The 15,333-nt window shown below is 54.1% G+C and overlaps 5 protein-coding genes across 5 annotated transcripts; 3 read left to right on the top strand and 2 right to left on the bottom strand.

Annotated features, from left to right (window-relative positions):
- Nucleotides 1-1,474: 1,474 nt before the first annotated feature.
- On the top strand, nt 1,475-2,838 carry GLRG_02438 (uncharacterized protein; the record flags this gene model as incomplete). The annotated part of the gene is made up of 4 exons (XM_008092447.1): nt 1,475-1,580; nt 1,657-1,847; nt 1,910-2,478; nt 2,586-2,838. 4 exons carry the CDS (start codon nt 1,475-1,477, stop codon nt 2,836-2,838), a joined length of 1,119 nt encoding a protein of 372 aa, XP_008090638.1.
- Nucleotides 2,839-5,670: 2,832 nt separating this feature from the next.
- GLRG_02437 (short chain dehydrogenase) lies at nt 5,671-7,003 on the bottom strand (the record flags this gene model as incomplete). Its single annotated transcript, XM_008092446.1, has 5 exons — nt 5,671-5,851; nt 5,913-6,029; nt 6,089-6,397; nt 6,463-6,532; nt 6,589-7,003. 5 exons carry the CDS (start codon nt 7,001-7,003, stop codon nt 5,671-5,673), a joined length of 1,092 nt encoding a protein of 363 aa, XP_008090637.1.
- Nucleotides 7,004-8,942: 1,939 nt separating this feature from the next.
- Nucleotides 8,943-10,272, bottom strand: GLRG_02436 (acyl-CoA dehydrogenase domain-containing protein; the record flags this gene model as incomplete). The annotated part of the gene is made up of 2 exons (XM_008092445.1): nt 8,943-9,036; nt 9,092-10,272. 2 exons carry the CDS (start codon nt 10,270-10,272, stop codon nt 8,943-8,945), a joined length of 1,275 nt encoding a protein of 424 aa, XP_008090636.1.
- Nucleotides 10,273-10,594: 322 nt separating this feature from the next.
- On the top strand, nt 10,595-12,412 carry GLRG_02435 (carboxyl transferase domain-containing protein; the record flags this gene model as incomplete). Its single annotated transcript, XM_008092444.1, has 3 exons — nt 10,595-11,145; nt 11,196-12,237; nt 12,290-12,412. 3 exons carry the CDS (start codon nt 10,595-10,597, stop codon nt 12,410-12,412), a joined length of 1,716 nt encoding a protein of 571 aa, XP_008090635.1.
- A 1,767-nt stretch (nt 12,413-14,179) lies between these two features.
- Nucleotides 14,180-14,776, top strand: GLRG_02434 (NUDIX domain-containing protein; the record flags this gene model as incomplete). The annotated part of the gene is made up of 1 exon (XM_008092443.1): nt 14,180-14,776. One exon carries the CDS (start codon nt 14,180-14,182, stop codon nt 14,774-14,776), a length of 597 nt encoding a protein of 198 aa, XP_008090634.1.
- Between the last annotated feature and the right edge of the window lie 557 nt (nt 14,777-15,333).

Below are 15,333 nucleotides of genomic sequence, written 5' to 3'. Positions count from 1 at the left end.
GGCCCACGGCAAAAGTCAGGTACCTCAGGCTTAGAAGCCTGAACTGAGAAAGTCCCCTTTCCTGGCCCATTTCTTTCCTTCCCGTATTTTTTTTTTTTTTTGCCTCTTCTCTGCTCGAAAGTCGCCCCCCTTCTCTTTCCTTTCTCCTTCCCTTCCTCAGGGTGATCCGAGGCGCGGCACCACACCGCATTTCACCCATACCCAGGTACCTTACCTTCCTTACTTTTACACACCGTCTTGCCTTTTTCCACCTCCGGCTGCCATCGTACCTTATCCCTATCCAAGTCTGGACAAACTGGGGTTGTTTTGTTTTTTTCCTTCCCCTCCCCCTTCTTACTCCCCCCCCTCGCCATTCCTCCTTCCCTTTTGCGTACTCCAATATACGCCATCTCCCCTCATCATCCTCTTGCCTGCCACACCCGCCCAAGACCAATGCCGACTCCTTTGCAGACGATCACGAGGAACATACGCCGCTTATATGGGCTCCGGACTTGACTCGCCTGTACACCGTCCTATCCAACGATTCGATTCTACCTTGGACACGGATCCGATAGCTCTGGCCCCTTTTGCTTACCAAGCTCTAGCCTCTTACTGCCAAAGTCGGCTTTCAACGCTGCATTCTCTTAATATCCAAGTCTTTGACCTGTCCTAACCTAACCCAACCACGCCTGCCTCGCCTTACCTCACCTACCTATCTCACCTATTTCACCTCGCATGTTCCGCTCAATCAGGGTTCGGCATAAGGCACCGACTGCACCTTAAGTCTCGTCTCTCGCCGTCCTCTCATCCCAGCGTCAGCATCCATCTTTGCATCAGCGTCGGTTCTTGCTCAGCGGTTCTGCTTGAGGCCCTGCGTACCTCCCCACCACGGCTCGTTACTCTTGACAAACGCCGAGCCATTGCCCATATCACCACAATCCCGCTAATTTGTGCCGCTGCCATCCGCACACCGGCAACCCGATCCTTCTTGTCAACACCGCCAACTTATGAAAACGGCCATCCGGACCCAGACAATCTGCTAGAGACGGGCCCCACCGCCTCTTTTTTTTTTTTTTTTTTTGGTTTTATCTTTGACGTGGTGTACTTCGAACCCTCGAATCCGAATCGCATCAACCGCTCGGCTCAACGAAACCTCCACCTGTCTTATGCCCGCAGTTGCATGTGGACCGAGTGACCAACCCACGCTGCAGCTTGCTTCTCACTTGCAGCCGTCTGCGTCTTGTCTCCTATCGAGCCGAACTGATCATCACGTCAACTTTCCTCCACGTCATATTGACCTGTAGCGCGACCATGAACGCCCTTGTTCCACTCAGGTAATCTTCATCACAACTCGCAAGATTGCCCCGGACGGCGGGGCCATCTATGCCTTCCAACTACCTATCTGAGCCCTTGACTTTTCTACCTACCTCTTTCAAGTCCTTAGCCGTCTCTGCCGTTGGCCATCTGGTCTCGGTAGGCAATACATTCGCTTCGGATGGATTTACCCAAGGGCCTGGTCAAGGATGACAGGCGCATTTATGAGGATGTCGCATCACTCACGCAGCCTCTTCCGGCAGATTTCATCATAAGAATGTGGCGCCGTAAGTCAAGTCCAAATCGGCATCCAGCCATTTCAGCGTCGTCCCGTCCTCCCCAAGCTCTAATGCCGCATTGCAGTCTACACCACAACAAACCTCAAGCTAGTTGATCCCACCGCACGTCGTCTGGAAAACCTTTGGTGGCATGTGATGGGCAGCGACAGGTGTAAGCTGAAAGCAGCCACCGTGGCCAAGCTTTGGGAACATATCTCATACGGCCCTACCTTTGTTCCTCTCAAAGGCTCACCAAACCGCTGGGAGGGGCCCTCGGTACTTCACCCCACCTTGGCTGACACCACACTGGCCTGACCTTTGCTAATGGCAATGCACAGACGCCCCGTTTCAACAGCCAGCATGAATCCGATCCGCTTCTCAGCGCTCAGCAGATGAATCAGGATATCAAGATGATCTCAGAGCAGTCGGCTCTCAAGGAGCTCTCTGCTTCGTCATCCCGACCACCACCGCCGCATCCAATCCTGAAGAAAACTAGGGGTGATTCAAAATCTGGACCCCGTCCGACGGCTCGGTTTGTATCGCCACCTGAGTCTGCTGACGAGGACTACAAAACCAGCGAGGGGACGTCGTCCGGAAGTACAGCAGCCAGTGGCCTGGAAATGCGAATCTCATCAATAGCATCACCGACAAAATCGAGCAAGAAGAAAGCGCCGACCCCGGCCAAACGCTTCGTTGCCTCGGCTGCGAACAAGAGAAGACCAGTCCTTCCAAGAAGGATGAGTTCACAGTCCTCAACAAGCTCTGACGTCATGGTCAAAGACACTGGTTCTGCAAACGGAACCAAACACGTTGGGACTTACACCGTGATGCCGCCCCATGCTGAGCAGAGTGTAACCCAGGGTAGTACCGGTCCCGAAGAGGTCGAGAAGCCCCCAAGCGCCAAAGTGTTGGGAAAGAGGCCCGTGAACCGGTCATTGACGGAAACAAAAAGCTTTTTGAAATCACCTCCAACCGTTGGAGCGCGGCAGAGACCGCTTGTTGTTCAAACGACAGGCCGAGCACCAGCACCCGCGCCGCTGAGCAGATCCATAAGCGACATATCTGGCTACGAGGGAAACGGAGCGAGAAACGAAGACCCCAGGACGCCTACGAGCATTTCAGCTGCATCGCCCGTGCTTTCGTCACCAAGGATCGGGTCCTTTTCTTCATCGCGTTCACGCCTAGAATCGACAACATCTATTTCAGAGTCGTATCGGCCAAGAGAGGCCAGCATAGGTCGCGGTCCTGCTCAAGGACTCCTCTCTAGCGCCACGGCGAGTACTTCCAATGTTGCGGCCGTCGGCCATGTCTCAATATCTGGGGAACCGGACCGCCATGCTTTGGAGGCTTTGGGGTCGCTTAGCGAGGAACCGAAAGGGTCCCCTCGGCGGGCTTCATCGTCGTCACACTTCACTCCAACCATGCCAAGTTCTACCCCCGACGTACCACTGGCCCGGACGAGAAGCCAACTGACTCTACTACTAGAGCGCGAGAAAGAGCGCATCGGAGACAGATCAAGGCCGAGGCCGTAAGACGCACTGCAAGCAGTGCCATCTCTTATTATCATATAATCTATGTACTAATCCCGGAGCACAAACTGCATTGACCAGGGCTTATGGAGTTTGAGGAACACAAAAATCGGAATCCTCCGACGACTATCATTCCAAGAGCTTGCCGGTCCAGACGGTTGTAGCTGGGCGTGGCCAGCTTCTACGTTTATTGTTCTTTTGTTTCTCTTCGTCAGCTCGGCAAGACCGACTCTTGGTTGAGAGTCGATCGGCGAGTACCTATGCATCGCATGAGGCGTTCTTTTTACAGACGGTTAAAGGAGGGCGACGGCCCGTCAAAGCATTGCAGTGGAAACAGCGAGTTGCAAAATAGTTATTCGGGTGGTTTTCTTTTTTTCCTTCTTTTTTTTTCATCCTTATTCTTTTTAGGGTGGGGGAGGGGGGGGTGGTTAAGAGGAGGTTTATTGGCGTTGACAGCCGTTCAAGCAAGGTGGCGAAATCGTCCCGAGGCTGGGTTAAAGTTGAGCCGGGAGGATGCTCCTGGACCGACATTGCACAGTAACCGGCCTAACTACATCTATTGACACCCTAGATAAGAGAGCTCTTTGTGTTTAATGCGTCGAGGCCTAAACCTTATCCAACGTATCACTGTGTTGGCGATGTGACTGCAAAGATGAGTGCGTGTTATGTTGACTGAGACACAGCAGGGGATGGGCTCAGGTCTAAGAGAGACCTAGGCAGGTTTCTCAGATAAATACCTGACTCGGCTTGCTTAACAAACCTTGCGGCCGCTACAATCCAAGTCTTACTGGGAATCTTACTGATTGCCCAATGGTTTGACTCGAATAAGGGAAGTAAACGACAGCATTCTCTACCCCGGTCCGTTTGACCATCAGACTGATAAGTGTAAGGGGTGGGAGGGCGGAGAATGGGGAGAAAAGCAAAGCGCAACTGGTCACGAGGGTTAATAATTTCTGCCTTAAGAAGGACCACCTTGGAAATGTACCTCTCAGGTCGTAGTTTCTGCGACAAAGGACGAGGCGGGTGGGCGAACCTCCTCGAGAGCGATGCCCACCCTCGCCCCCATCGTGCCAGCTCATCAGGTAAACCAAAAAAGAAAGCAAAGAACGATGGCTTGAGAAAGCAGGGACCTATCGAAAAAACGAAGATTCGAGGATTCGCCTTCTCCAGGCCGATCCTGACGCCTTGCGCAAAACCCACCCCACGAGATGCCGCCCCCTCCCCCCCCCACGTCTCGGCTCCCCCTGACCTGCCATGTCGAGCACGAGTGGCAGCTGGCTGGGTGGATGGATGAGATGAGATGGGACGGGATGGGATGGGAAAGCTGTTTGAAGCTACCTACCCTGGAGCTCGACAAGGGCTGCCCACTGCGGGGTAGGTACACAACGACACACCTCCGGAGCTGGAGCGAGGAGGGGTAGCTCACAGCTCTCTCTGGCTGATTAGCCGTTGCCAGCCGTCTGCTGACTAAGACATGCAGTATCTTCTTCCCCACGTCAGCGCAAGGGCAGTCTTGGTTCGGTCGACCAGGCTGGTTGACGAGCAACTCTGACCGGCGGCCCAATATCTTTCCCCCCGCAACAGGCTGGGCTCTTTTCTTCTAGGTGGAGGCGGCGCAGTATCAGCGTCAGGAAGCCTTCGAGCTGCCCATCCCTGCGGCTATCGGTTCGTGTAGTCCGGTACAGCAGGGCTGTGCTCAGCTACTACACTGAACTCCGTTCCTCGCAAGCACCCATTCCACCAGCCAGCCAACCAGCCAGCCAACCCCCATGGCCAGGATGAGGCAGCACCCCATGGGCCCTGCATGCGCGCGCAGCGAGGGCGAGGTGTGGCCCGCCTCTCCCCCAGTATCCCCTCCCCACCGGGTGTGCAACCCGACCCAGCGCCCAGCGCGCCCGTTCCCACCGGTGTCGTCGCACAGCATACACAGCACGCATGCACCCCATCTAACCTCTTCCCACACACTCCGCCTTTACCCTGGCAGCGTGCATTCGCTCCCTTGACCGTGCAGTCGTCGATACAGTGCGTGGCTTACATGTATGGCCTGCGGGTGCAGGCAGTGACTTGGACGACGGGGGGGATGTTCCAGCGGCCACATGGCACCCGTCGCGAGCTTCATCATGGGACATCTGCTGCTATTGGTACCAACTTCGCGCTTTCGAGACACCAAGATTATCTGCCCTGAGTCGAGGGTGGTTAGCGGGGTCGAGATCGGTGAAGCCGGATGCAAGGCCGTCTATGTCTAAGTGGAGGACCGGTGGGGTACGCTTCCTGAACGGCCGTCAGTCGTCTGGAGGCGCCGTGTCGCACTGGAAAACGCGTTGACGGCTCCGTCAGATGAGCCTCGCCACATTTTATGTCTTGTTTCCTTTCACATGCTGAATCAGGGCGAGGAATCATCACTGTACTTTTTGAGTAATATAATATTAGTATGTAATAGCCCTTTGACGATCAACGGATAGACGTCTATGTCCTTGGAACCAAACGCCCATCATTTCAGTATCGAATCGCGTCTCTCGTCTTTTATGCCTTTTATTCCCCATCCTGACCATCAACATGTAATCGTTCTCTTATGTAACAGTGTAACCGCCGTCGACTCGAAGGTCAGCGCCCGTGACGTACTGGGCAGCGTCGGACAGGAGGAAAGTCACGGGGCCCATCAAGTCCTTAGGCTGACCCATCTTGCCCTGGGGAATTAGGGATGTCCACTTCTGCTTGAGGTCCGGGTTGTCGTCGAGGATCTTCTCGGTCCTGTGGCGGTGAGTTAGCAGCATTTTCTAACATTCACTTGGCCACGGCGCCGGGCACTTACAAAGCTGTGAGCATGTAGCCGGGCGAAATGCAGTTGACGCGGATCCCGGCGTGGGCCCATTCGACAGCCAAGGAAGCAGCCAGGTGGCGGACACCAGCCTTGGCGGCATTGTAAGGTCTATTCGATACGTGTTAGCTGGCGAATACTGGAGCAACTCTGGAGGGAGAGTGACGTACGCCTGTGGCTGAGGGACGTTGACAATCGAACCAGACATGCTGCCAATAAAGACCATGCTGCCAGGCGACTTGCGCTCCATGAGGTGCTTGGCAACGCCAATCGCAAAGAGATAGGTGCCGTCCACGTTAACTCCCCAGAGCTTGCGCATGCGATCGATTGGGTAGTTAACAGCGTCGAAGTTCTCGGTGAAGCCGGCCGATGTGACTAAGTTGTCAATCTTGCCGTGAGCAGCGAGGACCTCAGCAAGGCAGGCCTCGACGGATGCCTGGTCTGAGACGTCTGCGTGGTGGGCAGTGACCTTGGGGGCTCTGTGATGTATGGTTAACATCCAATTGCGTTCATTTGAAATGAATTAAGTGTTCGGATAGCGTACCTTTTTGCCTCGGGGTTTTCTCTCTTGAATGCCTCGATCAGGTTCTTGGCCTGGAGCTCTGCCTCTTCCTCTGTTTTTCTGTTAGGAATAGTCCTTGTGGAATGCGAATTATAATTCAAGGCTCACTGTTGAGGTCGACAATGGCGAGATCGCTGCCAGAGTAGACCATGCCCTGGCCCATAACTAAGCCCAGACCGCGGGCACCACCGGTGACGACGCCGACATTGCCCTCCAGAGAGAAAGATGCAAGTGTGGGCTTGCCGATGCCACCGCCGTGGCCGCGGACAGGCTTACTGGAAGGAAGCTCGTGGTCCTCGGGGTACTCGACCGTAACGTCAGGGTCGGTTCTCGAGTACTGGCCGGGATGGGGCTTCTCTCTGACATTGGGGCTGCCGCTGATGGATCTCGACTGTTGTTGGTGCTGAGGCCTGATAATCGCGATGCCTGCTTGGGCAGTCAGAGTGGACTTGGAGCGTGTCTGGGCGTGCTGAGTGATGGGACGGCCCATCAAAGCGAGCCGGGCGCTGAGGGGACGAAACATTGTGACTGTCTTTGTGTTGAGCGGAGTGCGCTGTGAAGTACAATTGCTGTCGTCAGTAAGACGTCACCAGCGAGGGTGAAAATAAGGTTCTCAACCAGAAAGGGAGGATACCAAATGTAGTCCTGTTGGATATTGGAGGCACTGTTTAGTTTTGAAACTGAACGGCGGAATGATGTCAGCGTGCGAACCTTTTCTTGTTGGGCAGCGACTTGGACGAGCTGAGATGAAGCTAGCTATCCCTCGCAGGATGGGACTGGCGATCAGTTATGGCAGTATTACAACACCACCAGTCGAATAACGCGTCGACTTGAGCACTGATGTGGTTGATGACGTGGGATCAGCGGAAAGAGGCTGATGGTTGCCTCTGATCGCCTTGATATTAGCCTGTATCGGGAAATGCAAGGTTGGTTGTCGGTTGGAGGTAGCTAGTCGGTGGGAAGGGGCATGAGAGATAGTAAGAGAGTTGGAACTAACTGGGGGAAGAAAGAGAAACGGAGGGAGGCGTGAGAAAGTTTAGAGAATGGGGAAAGAGCAGGAAGAGGTCAATTTATGAATAGCTCAGGATGCAAGCACGGAAAAGGTGGTTTAGCTAAGGCAGCCCAGGGAAGGGGGCTGGCAGTGGTGTGAATCGGCCGATTGGCAAGGAAGGGTGTGGATGATCAGTTCACGATACTTGGGGCATATGGACGCGTCTCGACCTCCGTGTGGAAAACTTCACGTCTTGACTGTTGAGTCGCAAAGAAAGTCTCAACCATCACGTTGCAGGTTGCAGATGCCACTATCACACTGCCTCGCGGGGAGCTGCCCCGGAGCTAAGCTAGAGCCCGAGCGGACATGCTGCCGCCCACCGTCCACACTAGAACCACAACCCCGGGGCGGGGGTGGATATGAGGGAGGGAACTTGGGGGCATGTTGCCGGGATGCCCGGCTCGGGTGCCCGATTCTCCTCGCCTCTCTTCTCATCGATGGATGCCCAATCGAACTGCTCACGGGGATGGCATGCTAGCTAGTACTGTACCTTAGTAAACCACCTCCTTGACACGGTCTATGCTGTAGGTCTACAGACACTCCCCTCCGAGATACAGGTATTGCAGCGAACCGGAGAGAAGCGACAGAAACCCCTTAAACCCTGGTCAAGGTTTCCACGTCCTCCACTTTTGCCCCCAAGGAACCCTGCGGAGTCGGGTTGGTAAAGAAAGGACGAGAATCTTTGAACAAGCTTGCGACCAAGCTCCAACCTTCTTTTTTATAGAGTCTGATTCCTGGGGCTAGGACACATTACGCGCTTTCTCCACAGCTACCCCAATTTTCCTACGCGGGACGGAGGTTCTAAAATGCCATGGGATCAAGGGGGACCGGTCTAGCCATCGCTAGTCCTGACCTCCAGTTCGGGGAGCGGCCACAGGTCCGAAATCGGAATCGACCGACTGACCGACATGCACCGAGTTTCATGCCTACCACCATCTTATTCCGGTCGCCCCCCAGGGCCCAGAACACGAAAGACATCCATACATACATCTTGCCACTCATAGTAAACCAGGGTGCCGGCTCGGGAATGCCATATTCGGTCATCCGCCTGAACCTGCCGTCTTCCTTGCAGATTAGGGGCCTTGGAAGCGCACCTCTGGTTCTGGTTCTGGTTCTAGTTCTGTTCTGGCCAGCTCTGGCATTCCCAGACATGCAACCAACCATAGACAGTAGTACGCCTAGATTATGGCTGACGCATCGTTTTGGCACCCCAGCATCGAGTCTGCCGGGTCTTGCTTGCTGTTTTGATGGTGTTTGGCAACAAATTTTCATTAGTCCCATGGTTTCTCTCGTCAAATCAACGCAACAAGCTTGACGTCCACAAAGGAACTAACTCATTGAACCGACATATACCATCTACCCTGGAAGTAACAAAATAATATACCATCTTTTGGCCCCGTCTTTTCCGTCATCATGCAAGATGGGCATATTCCTTGTTGAAAGCCCTTCCAATCACCATTCTCCGAATTTCAGAGGTACCGGCCCCGATCTCATACAGCTTCGCACTAGGAATTTGTCAGTGAACCGTCCTCGCAAGCCAATATTTTTTGCGGCACTTACTCTCTTAAAAGTCTGGAAGCCGGCATCTCTTCCACGTATCCCATACCACCAAGAAGCTGAATGCTGTCCAGTGTACACTCTGTCGCTCTCTCGGCAGCATACAGGATAGCACCGGCGCAGTCCTGTGTCCGGATCAAGCCCTCCTCGTCGACAGCCTTAGCCGTACTGTAGGTGTAGGCACGAGACGCCTGGAGCTTCGTGTACATATCCGCCAACTTGCCTTGGATGAACTGGTTCTGGGCGATGGGGATGCCGAACTGCTTCCGCTGGTGGGTGAAGGGCAGAGCGACGTCCAGCGCGGCCTGCATAATGCCTAACGGACCGGCGCTAAGAACGAGGCGTTCGAGGTCGAGGCCTTCCATCAACACGCGCACGCCACCGTTGACCTTACCGAGGACGTTCTCTTTAGGCACGAAGACGGAGTCAAAGTTGAGCTCGCCAGTGTTGCTACCTCGCATGCCCATCTTGTCCAGCTTTCTTGCGCAGCTGAAGCCCTTGGCCTTCGTCTCGACGATGAACGCCGTGACGCCCTTGGAACCTTTGTCGGGCTCCGTCTTGGCGTAGACGACGATGACGTCGGCATCCGGACCGTTGGTAATCCACATCTTAGAGCCGTTCAGGACGTGGCCGCCGTCGACAGCTGTCGCTGTCATTCTCATGCTCACCACATCGCTTCCGGCCCCAGACTCGGACATTGCCAGCGCACCGACGCTGGTGCCAGCAATCAACCCGGGGAGGTATTTCTGCTTCTGTTCCGGAGATCCATTGAGCTGAAGCTGGTTGACGCACAATTGGGAGTGCGCGGCATAGCTAAGGCCAATTGAGCCAGAAGCACGCGAGATCTCCTCCATGACGACGCAGTGTGCTTGATAGCCCATGGCCAGACCACCGACTTCTTCGTCGGCCGTCATGCCCAGGAATCCCGCCTCGCCGAGCTTCTGCCACATATCGTTGGGAAATGCATTACTCTTGTCCGTGTTTGCGGCGACCTCCTCCGTGATCTCGCGCCTTGTAAATTCCTGCACGCGCTCGCGCAGCTCCGTCAGGTCGGCTTGAGATGGTGCCTCGAACCCCTTAGGGTGCTTAGAGGAGTGGTGTCGGGTCTGGAGAGCGGGGTTCGCGAGGGGTCGCAATTGACGCGCCGGTCGCGCCAGCGATCTGAAAGCTCGGAGACTTGACATGGCAATGAGTTTTAATAAGAACGAATGATGAGGATGAGAAAGGAAGAAATCGTAAACACAACTGGAAACTCCTACCGTTGTTGATGATCCAAGTTGCATTAGCTTAATGCCGAGCAGAGGTCCAAGGTGCTTCGGCTACGGGCGGCTTGCTGCGGGCCGAGGTCAGGTATTCGACATCATTGGAATGGTATCCCGTCAGCAAGCGAGCGGCCCTCGAACCTCTCCTTGTCGTCTTCAAAGGGCATCGTCTGCAGCTGTAGCCCAGTCTCCTTCATACCCCGAGTCGCTACACCCGTTGGCAACACCCTCGCACACGTCTAAAATGTCTTTCTCAAGGCCATCAAGGGACGTCCTGCTTCTGTCGCGTCAATTGACACGGCCGGGGTTCAGAGCACCCCGCCTCCTGCGTTCCGCCCGTACCGTTGCGACCTTCACGCCGCCGCATCAGGCCAGCGCCATCTCCCGAATCCAGACCAATGTCGACCCGACGTCCGAGGAGTTCAAGGAGAACAAGAGCCAAATGGGCGAGGTTATGAAGAAGCTGCAGGACCTGACGCGAAAGGTACACCTCGGAGGTTCGGCAAAGGCGAGGGAAAAGCACCTTGCGAGAAAGAAGATGCTGCCGCGCGATCGAGTCACAGCATTGATCGACCCCGGCACGACCTTCCTGGAGCTGTCGCCGCTAGCCGCTCATGAGCTATACCCGGAGGCTGACGTTCCTGCGGGAGGCATCATCACCGGTGTCGGCGTTGTGGAGGGCGTGACATGCGTGATTGTCGCAAACGATAGCACAGTGAAGGGCGGAACCTACTACCCGATTACGGTCAAGAAGCATCTGAGGGCACAAGCTGTGGCCCAGGAGAACAAGCTGCCGTAAGGGACTCTTGGTCGCCCTCGGTAGATGATTGCTGACGCATACATAGTTGCATCTACATGGTTGACAGCGGCGGGGCCAACCTCCCCCACCAAGCGGACGTGTTTCCGGATCGTGATCACTTCGGGCGCATTTTCTACAATCAGGCAAGGATGAGCTCCATGGGAATTCCCCAGATCTCGGTCGTTATGGGTCCGTGCACTGCGGGTGGTGCTTACGTCCCCGCAATGAGTGACGAGAGCATCATTGTTGAGAACCAAGGTCACATCTTCCTTGCTGGTCCACCGCTGGTCAAGGCTGCCACCGGTGAAGTTATCAGTGCCGAGGAGTTGGGCGGCGGAAAGATGCACTCTTCTGTTTCGGGCGTGACAGACTATTTGGCAGTCGACGACGCTCATGCCATCACACTTGCCAGACGCAGCATCAGCAACTTGAACTGGCCCACAAAGTCACCTTTTACGGCAGCACCTGTGCAGAACTATGCTGAGCCGCTATACTCGCCAGAAGAGCTTCTGGGCATTGCTAGTACAAACTTACGGAAGCCATTGCCCATTAAGGAGGTCATTGCTCGTATCGTTGACGGTTCCGAGTTCTCCGAGTTTAAGCGTGACTTCGGTACGACCCTGGTCACTGGGTTTGCCCATATCCATGGTTACAAGGTTGGCATTGTTGCTAATGATGGCATCTTGTTTGCCGAATCATCCGTGAAGGGCGCGCATTTCATTGAGCTTTGTGCTCAACGAGGCATCCCCTTGGTGTTCCTCCAGAACATCTCCGGCTTCATGGTAGGCTCCGCCGCCGAGCGTGGTGGTATCGCCAAGCACGGTGCTAAGCTTGTCACTGCCGTTGCTTGTGCCGATGTTCCCAAATTCACTGTTGTCGTAGGCGGTAGCTATGGTGCTGGCAACTATGGCATGTGTGGTCGAGCCTACAGCCCCCGTTTCCTATGGATGTGGCCCAACTCTCGCATTGGTGTCATGGGTGGTGAGCAGCTGGCTGCGGTGATGGAGACCGTTGGAAAGGCCGACCCCGAGCTGAAGGAGAGGATAGAACGGGAAAGCGACGCAACCTACTCGTCGGCTAGGTTATGGGTCAGTTACGTGGTTGTCCACATCATGCGATACTTGCTAACAATGTTTATAGGACGACGGCATCATCCCTCCTCAGCACACCCGCCAATATTTGGGCTTAGGTCTAAGGGCTGCCATGTCAGGTCGGAATGAAGTCAAGGCTGGTGATACCAAGTTTGGCGTATTCAGAATGTAAAAAGCTTAGATTCTGTTCATGTGAGAAACAAGCGCCCAATAAGCCATTTTGTTGCCTATCAAGTAACCCATCAATTAAGTATCTTATGACAGGAATAACGCATCATATGTATGGAAACCGGCTGACAGTCGAGAGACTATGATAGAGCCCATAAAACTTACTTAACTATCGTGTCAGTTTATAGGACAGTAGACATTGATGCGGTCTCAAATGGGATCTCTGTATGTACGGCCTCTGTTATACTCGGCAATGGATAATTTTGTTCAACCCCCAAGATGATGCTATTGCACAATAGCCGGTCTTGAAATCCAGTTAGAGAAACACAACTCTCTCTCTCTCTCTCTCTCTCTCTCTCTCTCTCTCTCTCTCTCTCTCTCTCTCTCGGCAGAAGAAGAAAAGAAAAAATCCCTGGACTTGTACATTGAGGATGTCACTGAAAGAACGGTAGTTTGTTCTGCAGCAGACCAAAAAGAACCAATCGCACGGGATTGCCTCCGACGATCCACCGGTCAAACCCCTGCCTAACGCCGGCGGTGAAAGCCTCGGGCCTGTCTCCCAGCCCTCTTCTCCTTCACCTATAACGTACAGCTGTCCCCCTTTCGAGACATTTTACCACTCCACCCCCACGTATTCTTGCAAATCAGATACCAGCAGGGCTGGCTTGGCCACAGTCGCAATGATCCACGTGCTGACATTCATGCAATGTGTACGTCAGGTCTCGTTCTTGTCAGACACAGGACGTACTAATTGATGGTCTCAGCGGTATATCTCCCAGCCATTACACCGGCTTCCAGAAGTGCTGGCGATCCCCAAGTGTTCGGTCAGCACAGCCGGTGTGAAGAACATGGACGGAGCAGTGTTGAGCGTGGCACGCGGCTATAAGACTTGCCCCGAAAAGGACGTTCTCCGACCACACCAGCAAAGAATTAACATCTTTCGCTTGTTAGTTACAAGACAAGCATCTCACCACTTGCAGGCAGGAGGTGACTTATCATATTTCCCTTCAAACTGTTCTCAACCACGTGGTCTCGTTGCGCTTCATCTAACACTTCTTTGTTCTTCCTTACTTTCAAGTCCTCAACAAATAGTCTATGCCCATGTGGTGCGCTTGTACATTAGTCTCACCGATGGCCAACCCTTGCTTCACCGGTCTGCGCTCACCTGACTAGCCCTGCAGTCCTGGTGTCCCTCTTTCTTTCTCTCTCCCGCGCTTAGAACCGCGCCTCCAGGAAAGGCCTTTGGATATTGGGATGAGGATCCTAGGTGGGACGCGATGGGTGCATCATTAGGACTTTCATTCACACCTCTTCCATAGTAGCTCTATTCTTGGCTTAAGGATGCTGATGTGCAACTGCATGAAACAGAACCGGTCAATGGGCGGTGCTATGGTTTTACCCAGACACTGACTGATTGAGAAGGAGTAACAATGCAGGAGAAGCCGGATAAGGCATGGTCGTCAGCTTCATTGAGCCTCCTTTCGTGATACGCTTCACCGCCACGAGGCCAGGAACAGGTATAAGAGGAGCTGGTTGCTTAGTTGGTGAGCTGCCTGAATCTGGCTTCGTTGGCCCAGGTTGAGCTAGCTGCCGAAAGGCGTTCTTGTTTCTAGATTTATCCCATACTGAACCGCGCATTCTCATTTGCTCAGGACAGTAAACAGCATCATAACGCAGCAGTTTGAACCTCGTATATCTAGGCCTGCCTCATTGCCCGACGATAAACGCATCACAGAAAGCCAGTGAACCGAAAGAAAGACATTGCGACAAGATGACTCCATCGGCATTGTCTGAAGAGCCAGAGATGTACGCATCGACTATCGCCGAGATGGCCCTTGACAGGAAGTTCTTCCCCTCCCACAAGTTCATCATCAGCTGCGGCACCGTCACGGTCGATACGCGCGGGAAGCGCGTGCTCCTAGTCTACAACAAGCGCCACCGCATCTACCAACTTCCCAAGGGCCGCAAAAACATTGGTGAGGACCTACTCGCGGCAGCCCTGCGCGAGACCCTAGAAGAGACGGCCGTCGCGGCAAGGCCGGTCACCTTGCGACTCCGAACGAGGGCCACGCCCGTGAGCAGGCCGCCGGGCGCACCGGAGGTATCGGAAGAGCTTGTCGACACGGAGCCCGTGGCTGTGTGCCACTACCCGGACCCGGCCTCTGGCGCGATGAAGATGGTGTTTTATTTTGTGGCGGAGAGGAACTTTGACGTTACGCCAGACGGAGGTACCAGCGAGGACCGCGCCAAGTTTGATGTCGTCTGGGTCGACGCCGCTAAGGCGGCTGATAAGTTGGCGTTCAAGGAAGATGGAATGGTTGTCGAGAAGGCTCTGGACGATCTAAGGACATCTGGGTACGACGTTTAGTTTTGGAATACGTTGAATTGTCGCTTGTAAGTGGATGGTCGCCACAGGATAGAAAAGAAAACTAGATACTCCGCAGGGAGGTCTGTCTGAGTACATGTACGGACAGCATCTGTTTCGTTTGTTCTTCTTTATATGCCCTCTATATCTATCTGACTTATAAATAGTCATCCAAAGAGTAGGATGAAGCGTTGAATTGGTAGCACTGGAGTGCTTTTGTTGAATACAGCGTTCATGTTTTCTTTCTTATTCGAGAACGTACCGCTTTTGATTCAACTGATCTTCTTGCTACTTGTACAAAGAGGAGATGACGTATGGATTGGTCGTATTTAATCATAGAATTTGGACTTTATCAGTTGGACTGAAAATTAACCCTAGTCCAGAACTTGGACGACCTGGCGTATAAGGTGCCAATCTGCCTTTCGGAATCGTGCCCCGTAGGTACCCTAAAGCAGCCATCAAATACCGGAGCGGCCGGTTGACCTCAAGACGGGCACCGACAACGGGCCGTGGAGGTCCACAACGGGCGGGGTCAAGGCATTTCCCCCCACAGCAATGGT

This window comes from Colletotrichum graminicola, assembly GCF_000149035.1.
Source record: "Colletotrichum graminicola M1.001 genomic scaffold supercont1.5, whole genome shotgun sequence".
Lineage (NCBI taxonomy): Eukaryota > Fungi > Ascomycota > Sordariomycetes > Glomerellales > Glomerellaceae > Colletotrichum > Colletotrichum graminicola.
Note: the sequence above shows the minus strand (reverse complement) of the source record. Positions and strands in the feature narration are given on the sequence as shown.